The sequence below is a fragment of the Mustelus asterias genome, chromosome 9 (assembly GCF_964213995.1).
Source record: "Mustelus asterias chromosome 9, sMusAst1.hap1.1, whole genome shotgun sequence".
Classification (NCBI taxonomy): domain Eukaryota; kingdom Metazoa; phylum Chordata; class Chondrichthyes; order Carcharhiniformes; family Triakidae; genus Mustelus; species Mustelus asterias.
Window position 1 is genome coordinate 82,856,344 of NC_135809.1, and position 16,379 is coordinate 82,872,722.

Here is a 16,379-nt window from a genome sequence, read left to right on the forward strand (position 1 = left end):
ATGTAAAGCAATACATAGATTGGGGTCTAGGTTTTGAACAAATCTATCTATGAGTAGTAGTGTTGTTAAGCTTGTACGTAATCTCTCAATGTGCTATTTAGGTGGTTATTTGGTAAAGTGGGTGGCAGGAAACCGGTGGTTGAACTGTTGTTTATAATCAGATAAGGTGTATCTATGCAAATTTGGGAATGGGAGGGCTTATTAGGCTCTGCAGGCTCTGTGGCGCACACATTTGATGTTTTTTATGCCAAAATGGAACACACTGTATTTGACTCTTGTGAGAAGTGTGTAGAACTGATATAATTTCTTTATAAGAAATTTTGGAATGCTGTAAAACCCAAGGGAAAGTCACTTGGATTGCTTGCGTTTATTTTTCCAAGGATTTCAAACTGACCTCTGTGCACAGAGCTGGGAGGATCTACTAATTAGATTGGCTTACATACAGAATGGCAACTGGAATTTGATGAGAGTGGTAAAAAGTGGGTATAGATGTGTGCTTTTATCAATCTTTGGAAGTTAACTTCCTTTCCTTAAAAACTCCAGGTCAGCGGTAGTGAACAGTTAATCAACCATATGTGAATAAAAAACCTCTGTGGAGGGAGAAACAAAGCTATTGGGTGGAATTTTCCCTTTGTCAAAGTGTCAAGTCAGGCGAGAAAAGCGATGTGTAACCCATTGGTTGCACTGCCGGCCTGATCGTGGCCCGCACAAGTATTCCCGGGCCAACCCCGACACCCCCCCACCCCCACCTCCATCCATCCTGGAGTACCGCCATCTACAGCCAGCCTTCCCCCCACCCCCCCGGCTGCCCCAATCGCCGGTCTCCCTCCAGTCCCGACTGATGCAGAATGGCAGTGGGACCCCCCCCACCCTCATCGATTGCCCCCCTAGGCCCTGCCCCCTTGGCACTGCCCGATGCTTGGTGGGCAGTGCCAAGGTGCCCCTGAGCATGGGCACTTTACCCCTTGAGCAGTGCCAGGGGTCACAGGCTGGCACTGTCAAGGTGCCCATGCCCAGGGGGCACCACCCCCCCTCACTGCCCGACCCCCTGGGGGGCCCCGATTGCCACCCCTTCACTCTAGCGGTATCTCCCGGTAGTTCCCTGCAAGTGGGGAGCTACACTAAACCCCGCCGGAGTGAAGATGCAGTCGGGCCCAGAGATCTCAGTCCCGGGCCCGATAATGACTTTTAAAATAGGTTAAAATTAGATTTAAATCGCTTACCTTGTCTTCCTGCCGGTTTCCAGCACAGTCCCATCTGCACCTGCTCTCCAATTATGGGAGATGCGCATGCGTCGGGAACGCATGCGCGAATCCTGTGAAATGGCCAACATGCACATCTCCCAACCCGACGCGCCAATAAACATGTGCATCCGGATGGGAGAATCGTATCCATTAACTCTGTTTCTGTCTCCATCGATGCTGCCAGACCTGCCGAGTATTTTCAGCAAGTTCTGCTTTTAATTACACCCAACTGATTTTGTTCTTTTTACCACCTCATTTACTTTAAATGTGATGCGCGACAATCAAGCACGTGGAACAAGGCTTCAGTTATCGAAGGCTTTTATTATTAAACAATGGAACTAACTAACACGAGTACACCAGTTCAGACTGGAGGGGTCCTGCCGGAGCAGAGGGTCTTATACCTCTCCTCCGGAGGCGGGGCCCCACCGGGATGTGCCATAATAACATTTACCACAGGTAAACACCCTAGCCCAACAACATTATACAACCCCCACAGTGACAACACCCTAACCCAACAGTAACATAAGAACAACCCCCAGTGGTAACCAACGATGGTTCACCACATTCACCCCTCCTTTAAAAACAAAGGCCGGCGGGGTGCAAAAAACAGGTCATATATGTACAAAATTCACAAGTCCAGACAGTCTGGAGGACCGCACCGTCGCTGTGATCTCCTCAACACCGGTTGCGAAACCGGAGCAGGTGCTTGCGGTGGCGTTCTCTCCAAAACAGCGTCCGGCTGTCCCCTCAAGGACTCCCGGGCCGGTTGGCCCTGGTGAGGCGATGGTGCAGGGGATCCTGGAACCTTCTGTGGTGGCGCCGATCTCCGAGTCTCAGGCAAGCTGTACATGGGAGTATAACTGTTATGCACTGGTCCCGGTGCTGACCGCGCCACGTCTGGGGAAGAAATAAGTAGTAGGGGATTCGTGACAGGGGGTATGGGAGCGACAGGAGTTGCGACGTCCCCTGCGGGCGCCAGGTCTCGAATGGAGACAGTGTCCTCTCGCCCGTCAGGATATGCCACATAGGCATACTGAGGGTTGGCGCGGAGGAGTTGGACCGGTTCGACCAAGGGGTCGGACCTGCGAGCCCTCACATGTCGCCGCAGAAGGACGGGTCCTGGGTACGTCAACCAGGCTGGTAATGAGATCCCCGAGGACGACTTCCGAGGGAATGAGAACATCCTCTCGTGGGGAGTAGCATTGGTTGCCGTACACAGGAGGGAGCGGATAGAATGGAGCGCATTTGGAAGGACCTCCTGCCAACGGGAGACTGGAAGGCCCCTGGATTTCAGTGCCAGTAGGACAGCCTTCCAGACTGTAGCATTCTCCCTTTCCACCGGTCCGTTACCCCTAGGGTTGTAGCTCGTGGTTCTACTAGAGGCAATCCCGAATGAGAGCAGGAATTGCCTCAAGTCGTTGCTCATGAACGACGAGCCCCTGTCGCTATGAATGTAGCAGGGGTACCCGAACAGGGTAAAAAGCTCACTAAATGCCTTAATCACGGTGGCAGTCGACGTGTCCGCACAGGGGACAACAAACGGGAACCGGGAGTACTCATCTATTATATTGAGGAAATAGACGTTCCGGTCCGTTGAGGGAAGGGGGCCCTTAAAATCTACACTCAGCCTCTCGAAAGGGCGAGTGGCCTTGACCAATTGTGCCCGGTCTGGTCGATAAAAGTGCGGTTTGCATTCTGTGCAAATCCGACAGCTTCTCGTCACTGACCTGACATCCTCCACCGAGTAGGGCAGGTTGCGGGCTTTGACGAAGTGGTAGAGTCGGGTGACTCCAGGATGACACAGGTCATTGTGGAGGGCCTTCAAGCGGTCCTCCTGCATGATGGCGCATGTTCCGCGCGAGAGGGCATCCGAGGGCTCATTGAGCTTCCCTGGACGATACATAATATCGTAATTATAGGTGGAGAGCTCAATTCTCCACCGCAAGATCTTATCGTTCTTGATCTTGCCCCTCTGCGTGTTACTGAACATAAACGCCACGGATCGTTGATCCGTGATCAGAGTGAACCGTTTCCCCGCCAGGTAATGGCGCCAGTGTCTGACTGCCTCCACAATGGCCTGAGCCTCCTTCTCCACCGCTGAGTGCCGAATTTCGGGGCCTTGAAGGGTGCGGGAAAAGAACGCGACGGGCCTGCCTGCCTGGTTTAGTGTGGCGGCTAGGGCGAAATCAGATGCATCACTCTCCACCTGGAAAGGGATGGATTCATCCACCGCGTGCATCGTGGCTTTCGAAATGTCGCTTTTCAAAGCCTTGAAGGCCAATTGGGCCTCCGGCGTGAGTGGGAAGGTCGTGGACTTGATGAGCGGACGAGCTTTGTCCGCGTAGTTGGGGACCCACTGCGCATAATACGAAAAGAACCCGAGGCATCTCCTCAGTGCTTTCGTGCTAGCGGGCAAGGGAAGTTCAGTGAGTGGGCGCATACGGTCTGGATCAGGGCCAATGACCCCGCTTTCCACCACGTATCCAAGGATGGCTAACCTGCGCGTACAGAATACGCACTTCTCCCTGTTATAGGTCAGATTCAGGCGAGATGCAGTGCGCAGAAAGTGTTGGAGATTCGTGTCATGGTCCTGCTGGTCATGGCCGCAGATGGTGACGTTATCCAGGTACGGGAAGGTAGCCCACAACCCGTTCTGGTCCACCATTCGGTCCATAGCACGCTGGAAGACCGAGACCCCATTGGTGACACCAAATGGAACCCTGAGAAAATGGTATAGACGACCATCCGCCTCAAAAGCCGTATATTGTCGGTCCTCTGGGCGGATGGGGAGTTGATGGTAGGCGGACTTAAGGTCTATGGTAGAGAACACTCGGTACTGCGCAATCTGATTGACCATATCAGAAATGCGCGGGAGAGGATACGCATCCAGCTGCGTATAACGGTTAATGGTCTGACTGTAGTCGATGACCATCCGAGGTTTGTTCCCGCTTTTGACTACCACGACCTGCGCTCTCCACGGACTAGCACTGGCCTGTATGATCCCTTCCTTGAGGAGCCGCTGAACCTCAGATCTAATAAAGATCCGGTCTTCAGCGCTGTAACGCCTACTCTTAGTAGCGATGGGCTTGCAGCCTGGTACCAGATTCTTAAGTAAGGATGGTGTAGTGATTTTCAGAGTGGAAAGATTGCATGCGGGGCGCTTTGGGCAATTTGGAGGCTGCGGCTGATTCCCTACTGCCAGTGAAGGGAGTGGCCCACCATACTGTAGGATCACACTCTTCATGTGGACCATAAAATTTAGTCCGAGGAGAATTGGCGCACAAAGGTGAGGTAACACAAGGAGCCTGTATTGCTCGTAAATTGTGCCCTGTACCTCTAGAGTTACCATACATCGTCCTTGGATCGGTACAGACCGGGACCGTGATGCCATGGAAATTGTCTGCTTGGCAGGTAGAACCCGGAGTCCACACCTTTTAGCAGTGTCAGGGTGTATGAAACTCTCGGTGCTCCCACTGTCAAACAGACAATTCACAGTACGACCATTTACCTTGATATCCATCATGGAATTCTCAAGCCTGTGGTGCTTTGTCTGGTCCAGGGAGATCGACGCCACCGTTGGCCCCTGGGCGTCACTGCATGCCGCCGATGTTGATGCTGAGGACCCCTGCTGGTCGCTCCTAGTCGTCGTGGACCATGATGGCCGCCCCCATGAATCGCACGTGGGCGAGGGCGCCAAACGTAGCGACTCCTGGTGGTCTTCCTCCTCCTCCGTCAGCCACGATGGCGCCGTCCTGGATTCGCACGTGGTCGGACCTCGTTGGTACTGCGACGCCGAAGGAGATTGTCTCCGCTCTGGAGGGTTACAAGCTGCACTGCCATTTTTGGACTTCGACCTGCAAACTTTACCATAGTGGCCCTTTTTACCGCACTGGCTGCAGATTGCCGTTTTTGCCGGACACTGTTGCCGTGGATGCTTGGCCCCACCGCAAAAATAGCATCGCTGGCCGCCTGGAGCTGCCGCCGTCGTTGGATCGATATGGGAGCGCGAGCCCGCGGGGCGAGGAGGGATTTGAGCTTGCTCTTGCCACGTTGTCTCCACGTGGTCCTCGGGGTACAGCGCCAAGCTTTTCGACGCCGCTTCCAGCATCTCAGCCATCTCCATCGCTTGGGTCAAGTTGAGGTTCCCTTTCTCCAGTAACTTAAGCCGGATGTACGAGGACCCTACCCCTGCTACGAACGCGTCTCGGGCGAGGTCGTACATGTATTGTTCGGCTGATACGTCTTTACAATCGCAACCCCTGGCAAGCTGCAGGAGCTCATTGGCGTAGTCCTCCATGGTTTCGCCCGACTGCCGACGTCGTGTCGCGAGGAGGTAACGAGTGTGTATCTCGTTGGGTGGTTTCGTGTATCGTTTCTTCAAGAGCTCGACGGCCCTCGGGTAAGTGGTGGCCGCACGAATCGCCAGATAAATCGTGTCGCTTACCCTTGCGTGGAGGACTTGGAGTTTGTCGCTGTCTGTAGTAATAGCTACAGAGGCTGCCAGGTAGTCTTCGAAACACTCGAAGGTGTTAGCGGCACCGACCGCACGTGGGTCCAACGCCAGACGATCTGGTTTCAAAATCTGTTCCATACTCTCTTTTTACTGCTGAGAGTTTTCTGTTTGATAATAAAATTGATGCGCGACAATCAAGCACGTGGAACAAGGCTTCAGTTATCGAAGGCTTTTATTATTAAACAATGGAACTAACTAACACGAGTACACCAGTTCAGACTGGAGGGGTCCTGCCGGAGCAGAGGGTCTTATACCTCTCCTCCGGAGGCGGGGCCCCACCGGGATGTGCCATAATAACATTTACCACAGGTAAACACCCTAACCCAACAACATTATACAACCCCCACAGTGACAACACCCTAACCCAACAGTAACATAAGAACAACCCCCAGTGGTAACCAACGATGGTTCACCACAAAATGTATTATATTTCTAAGTACCATGTTGATGAAAACTTATTGACCTGAAATGTTAACAGTATTTTGCTCTTTGCAGATACTACCAGACCTGCTGAGTATTTCCAGCATTTTCTGTTTTTGCAATTAAATCTTACCAGTGTTCAGCTGTTCTGTGCTGGGAGGCTGCATTGTTTTATTTAGTTAATTCCAGTGTTATTCTTTGAACACAAATTGGTTCTTAAGCCTTGCATCTGTCAGTTATGTTCTCCAGACTCAGATCAGCCGGATGTGTTCCTACAGAGAGAAGTGCGCTTTGTATCAGGCAAATAGACGTTGAGTATTTTGGAGAATTTGATGGCGCAGTTCAGGCATCTGGCTGACCAGTAAAAGATGGTGTAGACTGAATATATGTATCCATATGTTATGCCTTGGTGTGAAGAGAGTGTTAGGTTTTGTAGGCTCCATTGAAATAACTTCCCAAGTTGCTGTCATGCAATATTTCAAAGAGAAACTTGAACATTCACCAGAAAGAATATATGTATGTCCAGTATAAAATCTGAGAGCAGATACACTAATTGCAAGCCACATCCTGCTGGCTCATCTAAATAAAACTGTGCACATCTGTGCTTTAATCAGCACTCAGTCCTGTGTGCAAGCATTATAGCCGCTGAAATGTCAGTTGGAGCTTTAGCAGTAATTACCCCACTCTGTGCAACACTCTGCTGTGCTCCTGCTTCTACTGTTGCCTTCAGATTATTGGGCACATGCTGTGGAGCTTCTGTTTGAGACTTGCACTGTTTGCAGTGCTCAGTAATTCATTAGCCAGCCCTCTGCCCATGCAGTGGTGAGCTTGGCATGCCATCTAATGTAGTCCACTGTTCACCCACTTCTCTTTATTGAATGTTGCCATTCTGCTGCCCCTTCAGGTGTTATTTGGTAGCTCAATTTTCCACTGAATTTATTGCATTTGGCCTGATGTTTTAGTAGCAGTTTAAAATATGTCTGAATGAAACCTTCAGCATTAACTGTGAGGACTGTAACAATACTTATGAACCAAACTTGTATAAAGTTACAGTCAGTAGTAGCTTTGGAAAGAAAGAATCTGCAACTATATTGTACCATTTAATATTAGATATTCCAAAGCATCTCACAGCAATTAAATACTTTGGAACTGCAGCCAATTTGCACCAAGGCACCACAAATGGCAATGAAATGAATGCCTAGGTTATTTGATTTTCTTAGTGACTTTGGCAGGGGGATAAATATTGACCAAGTCACCACGGAGAACTCCACTGCTGTTTTTTGAATAGTGCTGTTGGGGCCTTTTGCATCTAACCAACACTTCTTCATTAATGTACTGGAGTGTTAGTCTACACAATGTGTTCAAGTGCTGGAGTGGGTCTTGAAGCTATAAACTTCTGACTCACAAGCAGGAGTGCTACCAATGAGCCAAAGATAGCAAATAGTTTTCTTTTCAAAGCACAATACTGCAGATGCTGGAAATCTGAAATAAAAACAGAAAATGCTGGATAGATTCAGCAAGTCTGGCTGAGAAACAGAATTAACATTTTGGGTCTAAATGATCCTTCTGCAGATCATGGGCGGCACGGTTGCACAGTGGTTAGCACTGCTGCCTCACAGCACCAGGGACCTGGGTTCAGTTCCAGCCTTGGGTGACTATGTGGAGTTTGCATGTTCTCCCTGTGTACATAATTTTCCTTCAGTTTCCTCCCACAGTCCAAAGATGCACAGGTTAGGTTGATTAGCCATGTTAAATTGCTCCTTAGTGTCCAAAGATGTGTAGGTTAAGAGAATGTCCAAAGATGTGTAGGTTAAGGGAATTAGCAGGATAAATACATGGGGTTATGGGGACAGGGTCTGAATAGTCTGATGCTCTATCAAAGTCAATGCAGACTCGATGGGCTGAATGACGACCTCCTGCATTGTAGGGATTCTGTTCAATGAAATGACCCAGGCTAACTGGACTGGCTTTGAAATACCATGGGCCAATCTGACTTAAATAGAAGATTGCCAAGTCTGCAGACTTCTGCTTTTACTTTGCCGGCCATGCGATCTTGGAACCAGTTTGACACCAAAAAGATTCCCCTACCTTTTCTCAACAGAAAGAACTGCAAATTGCAGCTGATTTTGTGGCACTTTTATTGCTTACATGACTTTCATGAGCATGGTGGAAATGTCAGTGCTTTTTTTCACTGTTCCAGACAAGTCAAGCATTTCTTCTGAACTTAGTGACCTTTAATGACAGTTGTTCTAATTTATTGCTCTTACTGCTTCAAACAGGCTGCATCTTAGAAGTTTTTTGACAAGAAGTATCTCAGTGCAGTATTAGCTTGTCAGTATTTCACCCAAGGAGATAGTGAGTTAGAGTGGGCCTGGGTTGACATTTTTCATTTTGATGACTCTGGTGCAAAAACAGGAAGATTGGGTCCTCTAGTTAGGCAGGTGGGTGCGTGGGCCTACTTTCCTTACCATGGGCTGGTTTGTCAGAATTGCCACATGTTACTCTATTATATCAGTGATAAGTTTAACCTTTTCCTGCATTAAATCAATTTGTATGAACAGTAATTCAATCCACACTCTCCAACCTCCACCATTCATCTAACCTGAGAGCAAACATGGTAGTGTAAACCAGTTCAGGGTTATATGTAAGTAGCATAAAGTTATTTCTCACTAAGTATTACTGCCCAACATTTCTACAAGTGACAGTCCTGATATCAGGTAGGGTGAATTGAAGTGATGAAGCAGGATTTTAGGGCCTCACTCGGGCAAGATCGAAAATCCCCACCCGAGGTCAACAGAGGTTGTTGGACCCTTGCCCGCTCCGATTTCGTGGTGGGCGAGGTGGCAGAGTTCTGGCTATTACCTTTAATAACATAGTGTTTGAGCCAAGATGGAAAAAAAGAATTGCCAGGTACCCTGCCATGGATCAATGTAAATGGTCATGTGCTACACCGAGGGCAAACACAGCAATGTTCCCTTTAAGATGTGGGATCACACAGTGCGTGGTAGAAACTCGCTACGCACCGCAAAGAGAAATTAGGGGGAGCATTGCTATGACTCCTTAAATAGTCACTGATTCCGCAAGGAATTGCACTGCTGTTTTACATATACATTTGATCAATAAGACTAGGATATCATGATCAATGCTTGCTTTCTTTTCATTTTACAGTACAAAGGCAAAGTGAACCTTCATGTTTTTGAGGATTGGTGTGGCTCTTCAATTTATCAGCTGCGGAAGAATATTCATTTTCCACTTTATCCACATGTAAGTAAAACTGCAGCTTAGACCGACCTTCTTCTTTGGTTTCAAAGCACGAAACTTCAAAGATAATGACATGAGGAGGCATCACTAAAGATCTCCAAATGACTTTGATGCCACTTCCCCCTTTGCCATGTTATTATTTTGCCCTTTTGTAAAGTCTCCTGCACTGTGAACAATTCCCCATTCATAACTTGCTGCTAAGTCTCTGTCAGTACTGTGCCAGAAGGTGTATGGGGTTAGCTCTGGTTAACTCCCTCTCATCTCTTTCCCTCCACTTCATGGAGAAAGTACCTTTCTCTGCATGTTCTACTGGGGCGGCACAGTGGTTAGCACTGCTGCTTCACAGTGCCAGGGACCCAGGTACGATTCCCGGCTTGAGTCACTGTCTGTGTGGAGTCTGCATGTTCTCCCCGTGTCTGCGTGGGTTTCCTCCGGCTGCTCCGGTTTCCCCCCTCAATCCAAAAGACATGCTGGTTAGGTGCATTGGCCATGCTAAATTCTCCCTCAGTGTACCAGAACAGGCACCGCAGTGTGGCGACTAGGGGATTTTCACAGTAACTTCATTGCAGTGTTAATGTAAGCCGACTTGTGACTAATAAATAAACCTTACTTTTAACTGATCGTGGATGTGACACTTCACCTCTGAGTCCAGAAACTCACTCTAGAGCATAGCATCTAGGTTGACATTCCAGTGCAGTACTAAGAAAACGCTGCACTGTCAGATGTGTTGACTTTTGGGAGAGATGGTAAACAGAACTGCAGTCTACCCTCAGAGGTGGACTTAGAAAATCCCATGGCACTAGTTTGGAGAAAAACAGGTGAGTAAATATTTATCCCTCAGCCAACATCATTAAATGAAAATACGAGGCAGGATTTTATGACCTCGCTCATCCTGAAACCGTATAATCCTGCCCGAGGCCAATGGACATTTCCATTGTCCGCCCCTCGCCCACTCCGATTCCGTGGAAGGTGGGGCAGTATAATTTCAGCCATAATGTCTGATCATTTAATGTGTTGCTGTGTGTGAGAGGTTAAAAAGGTTTGAGCAGTATCCAGTAGGAATAAGTGGATATTTCTTTAGAGACCGGTATAACAGATTAATCGTGGCCTACTTTGTTGCTGTGTATTCCTATTTTTCTCAGAGCTGGATTTTATAGTGCACCGTGGTCCTACTACCCCCCCCCCCCCCCCCCCCCACAAACCCTGGCTGAAAAGCCCACCCGCAATCCCGATGGCTGCCCTACAGGAGTTTAATGCTGGGAAGCATTAATTGCTTTAAGGTGTGACTTCTGCCCCTTTCTTGGATGGAGGTTACAGAGTCATAGAGGTCTACAGCACGGAAACAGGCCCTTCAGCCCAACTTGTCCATCTTGTCCATGCCACCCAGTTTTTACCATTAAGCTAGTCCCAATTGCGTGTATTTGGCCCATATCCCTCTATGGCCATCTTACCCATGTAACTGTCTAAATACTTTTTAAAAGACAAAATGATACCCGCCTCGACTACTACCTCTGGCAGCTCGTTCCAGCCACTCACCACCCTCTGTTTGAAAAAATTGCCCCTGCGTACCCTTTTGTATCTCTCCCCTCTCACCTTAAACCTATGCCCTCCAGTTTTAGACTCCCCTAACTTTGGGAAAAGATGTTGACTATCTAGCTGATCGATGCCCCTCATTATTTTATAGACCTTTATAAGATCATCCCTGAACCTCCTACGCTCCAGGGAAAAAAGTCCCAGTCTATCCAACCTCTCCTTATAACTCAAACCATCAAGTCCCGGTAGCATCCTAGTAAATGTTTTCTGCACTCTTTCTAGTTTAATAATATCCTTTCTATAATAGGGTGACCAGAACTGAACACAGTATTCCAAGTGTGGCCTTACCAATGTCTTGTACAACTTCAGCAAGACATCCCAACTCCTGTATTCAATGTTCTGATCAATGAAACCAAGAATGCTGAATGCCTTCATCACCACCCTGACCACCTGTGACCCCACTTTCAAGGAGCGATGTACCTGTACCCCTCGATCTCTTTGTTCTATAACTCTCCCCCAAAGCCCTCCCATTAACTGAGTAAGTCCTGTCCTGGTTCAATCTACCAAAATGCATCACCTTGCATTCATCTAAATTAAACTCCATCTGTCATTCATCAGCCCACTTGCCCAATTGATCAAGGTCTCATTGCAATCCGAGATAACCTTCTTCATTGTCCACTGTGTCACCAATCTTGGTGTCAACTACAACTTTCTAACCATGCCTCCTATATTCTCATCCAAATCATTAATATAAATGACAAATAATAGTAGACCCAGCACTGATCCCTGAGGCACACCGCTGGTCACAGGCCTCCAGTTTGAAAAACAACTCTCTACAACCACTCTCTGTCTTCTGTCATCAAGCCAATTTTGTATCCAATTCGCTACCTCACCCTGGATCCCGTGAGATTTAATGTAGACAACGTTGACTGCACTGCCCTCATCTGCCTTTTTGGTTACCTCTTCAAAAAACTCAATCAAATTTGCGAGACATGATTTTCCACTCAAAGCCATGCTGACTGTCCCTAATCAGTCTTTACTTTAAATGCCTGTAGATCCAGTCTCTCAGAATATCTTCTAACGACCTACCACTACAGTTTTCAGGCTCACCAGACTGTAGTTCCCAGGCTTTTCCTGGCTGCCCTTCCTAAACAAAGGCACAACATTTGCCACTCTCCAATCTTCAGGCACCTCACCTGCGACTGTTGATGATTCTAATATCTCTGCTAGGGGACCTGCAATTTCCTCCCACAACGTCCTGGGATACATTTTATCGGGTCCCGGGGATTTATCTACCTTGATTCACTTTAAGACTTCCAGTACCTCCTTCTCTGTAATATGTACACTCCTCAAGATATCACTATTTATTTCCCCAGGTTCTCTAACATCTATCCCTTTCTCAACAGTAAATACTGATGAGAAATATTCATTTAGGCCCTCACCATTCTTTTGTGGATCCGCACGCATATAGATGACCTTGTTGATCCTTAAGAGGCTCTATGCTCTCCCTAGTTACTCTTTTGCCCTTTATGTATTTATAGAAGCTCTTTGGATTCTCCTTTGCCTTATCTGCCAAAGGCTGTGCCTTGGAGAACAGCTGGCAAACTAGATGCAGGCAGTTCTGTAGCCCCAGCAGCACCATTGGGAGTGGTTGCCTCAGCTAGGACTACAGGCAGTTCCACCATGCCAAGCAGCCCAGGTAAATCCTGAATCAAGTCTCACTGAGGCTTGCCAATCTGACCTCGGTGAGGAGCTGGAGGGCCAGGTGTAACAGGCCAATGGTGGGGAAAAGGGTGAAGGTTAAAGTGGGAGAATTACTTTCATGCCTCTGATGGTCTTTGCCTATATCATTGTTTTACAAACATTTTTTCCAGCGACCCACTTTTACCAAATGCCCATCCCTCGTGACCCACGTCACATGGGACATGTAATGAAATACGATCTTTCCACTTTGTACTAACATTATATTAAATGTCAGGGCTGTGTTTCAGATCCATTTTACAAATCATTCTGGACATATTCTGGCACAAAGGGAATGAAATTGATGTCGGTGTGTGGAAAACTATTGTCAATGTATACATTCAAAATAAATGTCTGAAATTAAACAATACACTAATTTACTGTGAGTCAGCCATCCATAGAAAATTGACTGCCTTTTACTTGTGACAGATTTCTCATTTATCATAGACTCCCTACAGTGCAGAAGGAGGCCATTTGGCCCATCAAGCCTACACCGACAACAGGCCCTTTCCCCGTAACCTCACATGTTAATCCCCCTCACACTAAGGAGTAATTTAGCATGGCCAATCAACCTAACCCGCACATTCTTGGACTGTGGGAGGAAACCAAAACACCCGGAGGAAACCCACGCAGACACGGGGAGAACGTGCAAACTCCACACAGACAGTCACCCGAGGCCAGAATTGAACCCAGGTCCCTGGCACTGTGAGGCAGCAGTGCTAACCACTGTGCCATCATGCCGCCCCTTTAAGATGCACCTTCGGAATGCAGAGCTCACCAGATCAACGCGCTGCTTTTAAGTGGAACCTTAACGGGGCAGTTGCCAATTATCTCTATCTGTTACCATTCCCATCAATAAACCTCCCTGGTAGGGGGGATATGTCACATCAATAACTACATTTTGCTGCTTCTAATGAAGTCTGTGGGTAATGTGTTGATTATCCTTTCTCACATACCGCTGTAACTAAAATATAAAATGTCTCAATGGTTTTCCTGTTTTTCAGCCTTCATCTCATTTTGAAATTGATTCAACATTTGATTATGGGCGGCACGGTAGCACAGTGGTTAGCACTGCTGCTTCACAGCTCCAGGGACCTGGGTTCGATTCCCGGCTTGGGTCACTGTCTGTGTAGAGTTTGCACATTCTCCTCGTGTCTGCGTGGGTTTCCTCCGGGTGCTCCGGTTTCCTCCCACAGTCCAATGATATGCGGGTTAGGTTGATTGGCCATGCTAAAAACTGCCCTTAGTGTCCTGAGATGTGTAGGTTAGAGGGATTAGCGGGTAAATATGTAGGGATATGGGGGTAGGGCCCAGGTGGGATTTGGGTCGGTGCAGACTCGATGGGCCGAATGGCCTCTTTCTGTACTGTAGGGTTTCTATGATTTCTATGAACAGCAAAATATTTTTATGCACACAGGAAAATTAATGAGTTAGATTGTGAGACACTTGTCAACCTCTGAAGTTACAGCTTGCCTTCATGGTGGGAAATTAGGGACTCAGGCAGAGCCCACTGACCAGGCAATTGCAGTAGTGATGTGACAGTGGCAATCTAAATGAGATTTACTGTACATTTCAAAATACACCTCTCTCCTAATTCTCACCTTTTCCTTGCATGTGCATGTAACTTGAATTGCATCAGGCAATACTAAGCTTTTCCTCCACATTAAAAGTCCTCATGTTGGTTATGTCATCATCTGAGAGGTCCTCATTGTCATTCCGCCTTCTACAAAATGTGCGTCATAAACAGAACATCCCGTGCTTTATTTGAACAGGATCACAGAACATCCTGCATATTTTAACAGGATCACAGAATATCTTGTGCGATTTTGAACAGGATCAGTTTAAAGGGCAGTGAGAATTTACCGTTTTCGACATCCTGCGACCCACCTGTGGGTTGCGACCCCACCCTTTGAAAAAGCCTGCCCTAAAGGAGGTTCCCCCCTCCCACCTTGCTGGACACCTAGCCTGGCAGCTAAAGCTGCCGGAGTTCACGCATGACATGACCCTCCAACCTCCGAATGAAGCGGCAATGGGATGAGGCCCTTAAGTGACCAAAATTTAACTACTTATAAGTATCTCATTAGGGCAGGTGCGCCCCAGTAGTGGATCAGCTGCCCAATGCCTTCCCGACCCCCTGTAAAATTTCAGACAGGGGTCCAGGGTGAGCGTATCGGCAGCCGAAAGGCCACTCACTAAATTTTAATACAGCCTTTTCAAACCTACTGGGGAGCATAGAAACCAACCACATGACTTTTGTTCGTTAAACAACTACTAATATATCAGATAAAATGTACCTCAGATATTACTGTGCTATAACAAAAAGATGATGAGCTCCATCAGGGCGTAGGTATTATAATTTATTGTTTGTTACACTTCTTCTATGTCTGGAAGATGGATTGAGGAAGGGGCCGATATGGGTGTCTCTGCTTGTGTGACGGAGTCTTAGAACCAGCTGCTGTTTTCACCACAATTTAGGAGAAATGCCACAGAACTCATTACCTCACTCAAAAAACCTTCAGGAGTGACTGGAGGTGAAGCAGCTGCAGTTTTTGTGAGGCTGGGTATAGGCCTGCAGTTTACTGGAGTAAACAAGAGATAGAATCATAGAATCCCTACAGTGCAGAAGAAGGCCACTTGGCCCATTGAGCCAGCATCGACAACAATCCCACCCAGCCCCTATCCCCGTAACCCCATATATTTACCCTGCTAATCCCCCTAACCTACACATTTTGGGACACTAAGGGGCAATTTAGTATGGCCAGTCAATCTAACTCGCACATCTTTGGACTGTGGGAGGAAACCAGAGCACCCGGAGGAAACCCACGCAGACACGGGGAGAACGTGCAAACTCCACACAGACAGTCACCCGAGGCCAGAATTGAACCCGGGTCCCTGGGGCTGTGAGGCAGCAGTGCTTACCACTGTGCCACCGTGCCATTTCCATAAAGTCAGCTCCCTCCATCCATCGACAGTTGATTAGTGACCATTATGGAGACAGAAAAATCCTTGCCTCTGAAATATCACAAGAATGGGCAAATTTGTTGAGGCAAACGTATTCTAGATTATGATATAAAAACAGAAAATGCAGGAAACGTATCTGAGGGTAATTGGTCATTGACCCAAATGTTAACACTCTCCGCAGGTGCTGCCTGATCTGCTGAGTATTTCTAGCATTTTGTTGTTTTAATTTGAGATGTTCAGCTTCTGCAGTATGTTGTGGCCAATACACAAGTCTCTAGCGATCAGTGGATGAGTATGGGGAATGAAAAGTTGTCTTTTTGTTTCAGACACGTACCTCAGTAAACAAGATTGCTGTTTCTCCAAAATGGAAGAATTATGGGCTAAGGCTATTCGGCTACATACACCCCTACAAAGATGGTAAGGATGGATGGAGATACTCAGAGTGCATCCAGTAGGCTGAAGGGACTGCATTTGTTTATTTCTCTTTGTTGCTCCTCATTGATATTGCAATTCTATCACCAATGAACTCGCAAAGGCAGGTTGAAAATAAACTACTGACAGCTTGGCAGGGTCATTAAGGTTGGGATTTTCAATTTCTGGTGCAGGATGTGAAAACCGCACTCCCACTGGGTGGCCACTGGATTCTGGCACCTCCAGATCACAACATAATCTTTAAAGAGAGGAAATCCACTTGCCTCTAGTTAACA

The 16,379-nt window shown here is 47.6% G+C and overlaps 1 protein-coding gene across 1 annotated transcript in view; it reads left to right on the forward strand.

Annotated features, from left to right (window-relative positions):
* LOC144498778 (N-acetyl-beta-glucosaminyl-glycoprotein 4-beta-N-acetylgalactosaminyltransferase 1-like) overlaps window positions 1-16,379 on the forward strand; it is a 736,002-nt gene that overhangs the window by 421,144 nt on the left and 298,479 nt on the right. The window contains exons 4-5 of the mRNA XM_078220446.1: window positions 9,346-9,441; window positions 15,999-16,089. Of these exons, the coding sequence (XP_078076572.1) occupies window positions 9,346-9,441; window positions 15,999-16,089 (187 nt within the window). The remainder of the gene's footprint in view (window positions 1-9,345; window positions 9,442-15,998; window positions 16,090-16,379) is intronic.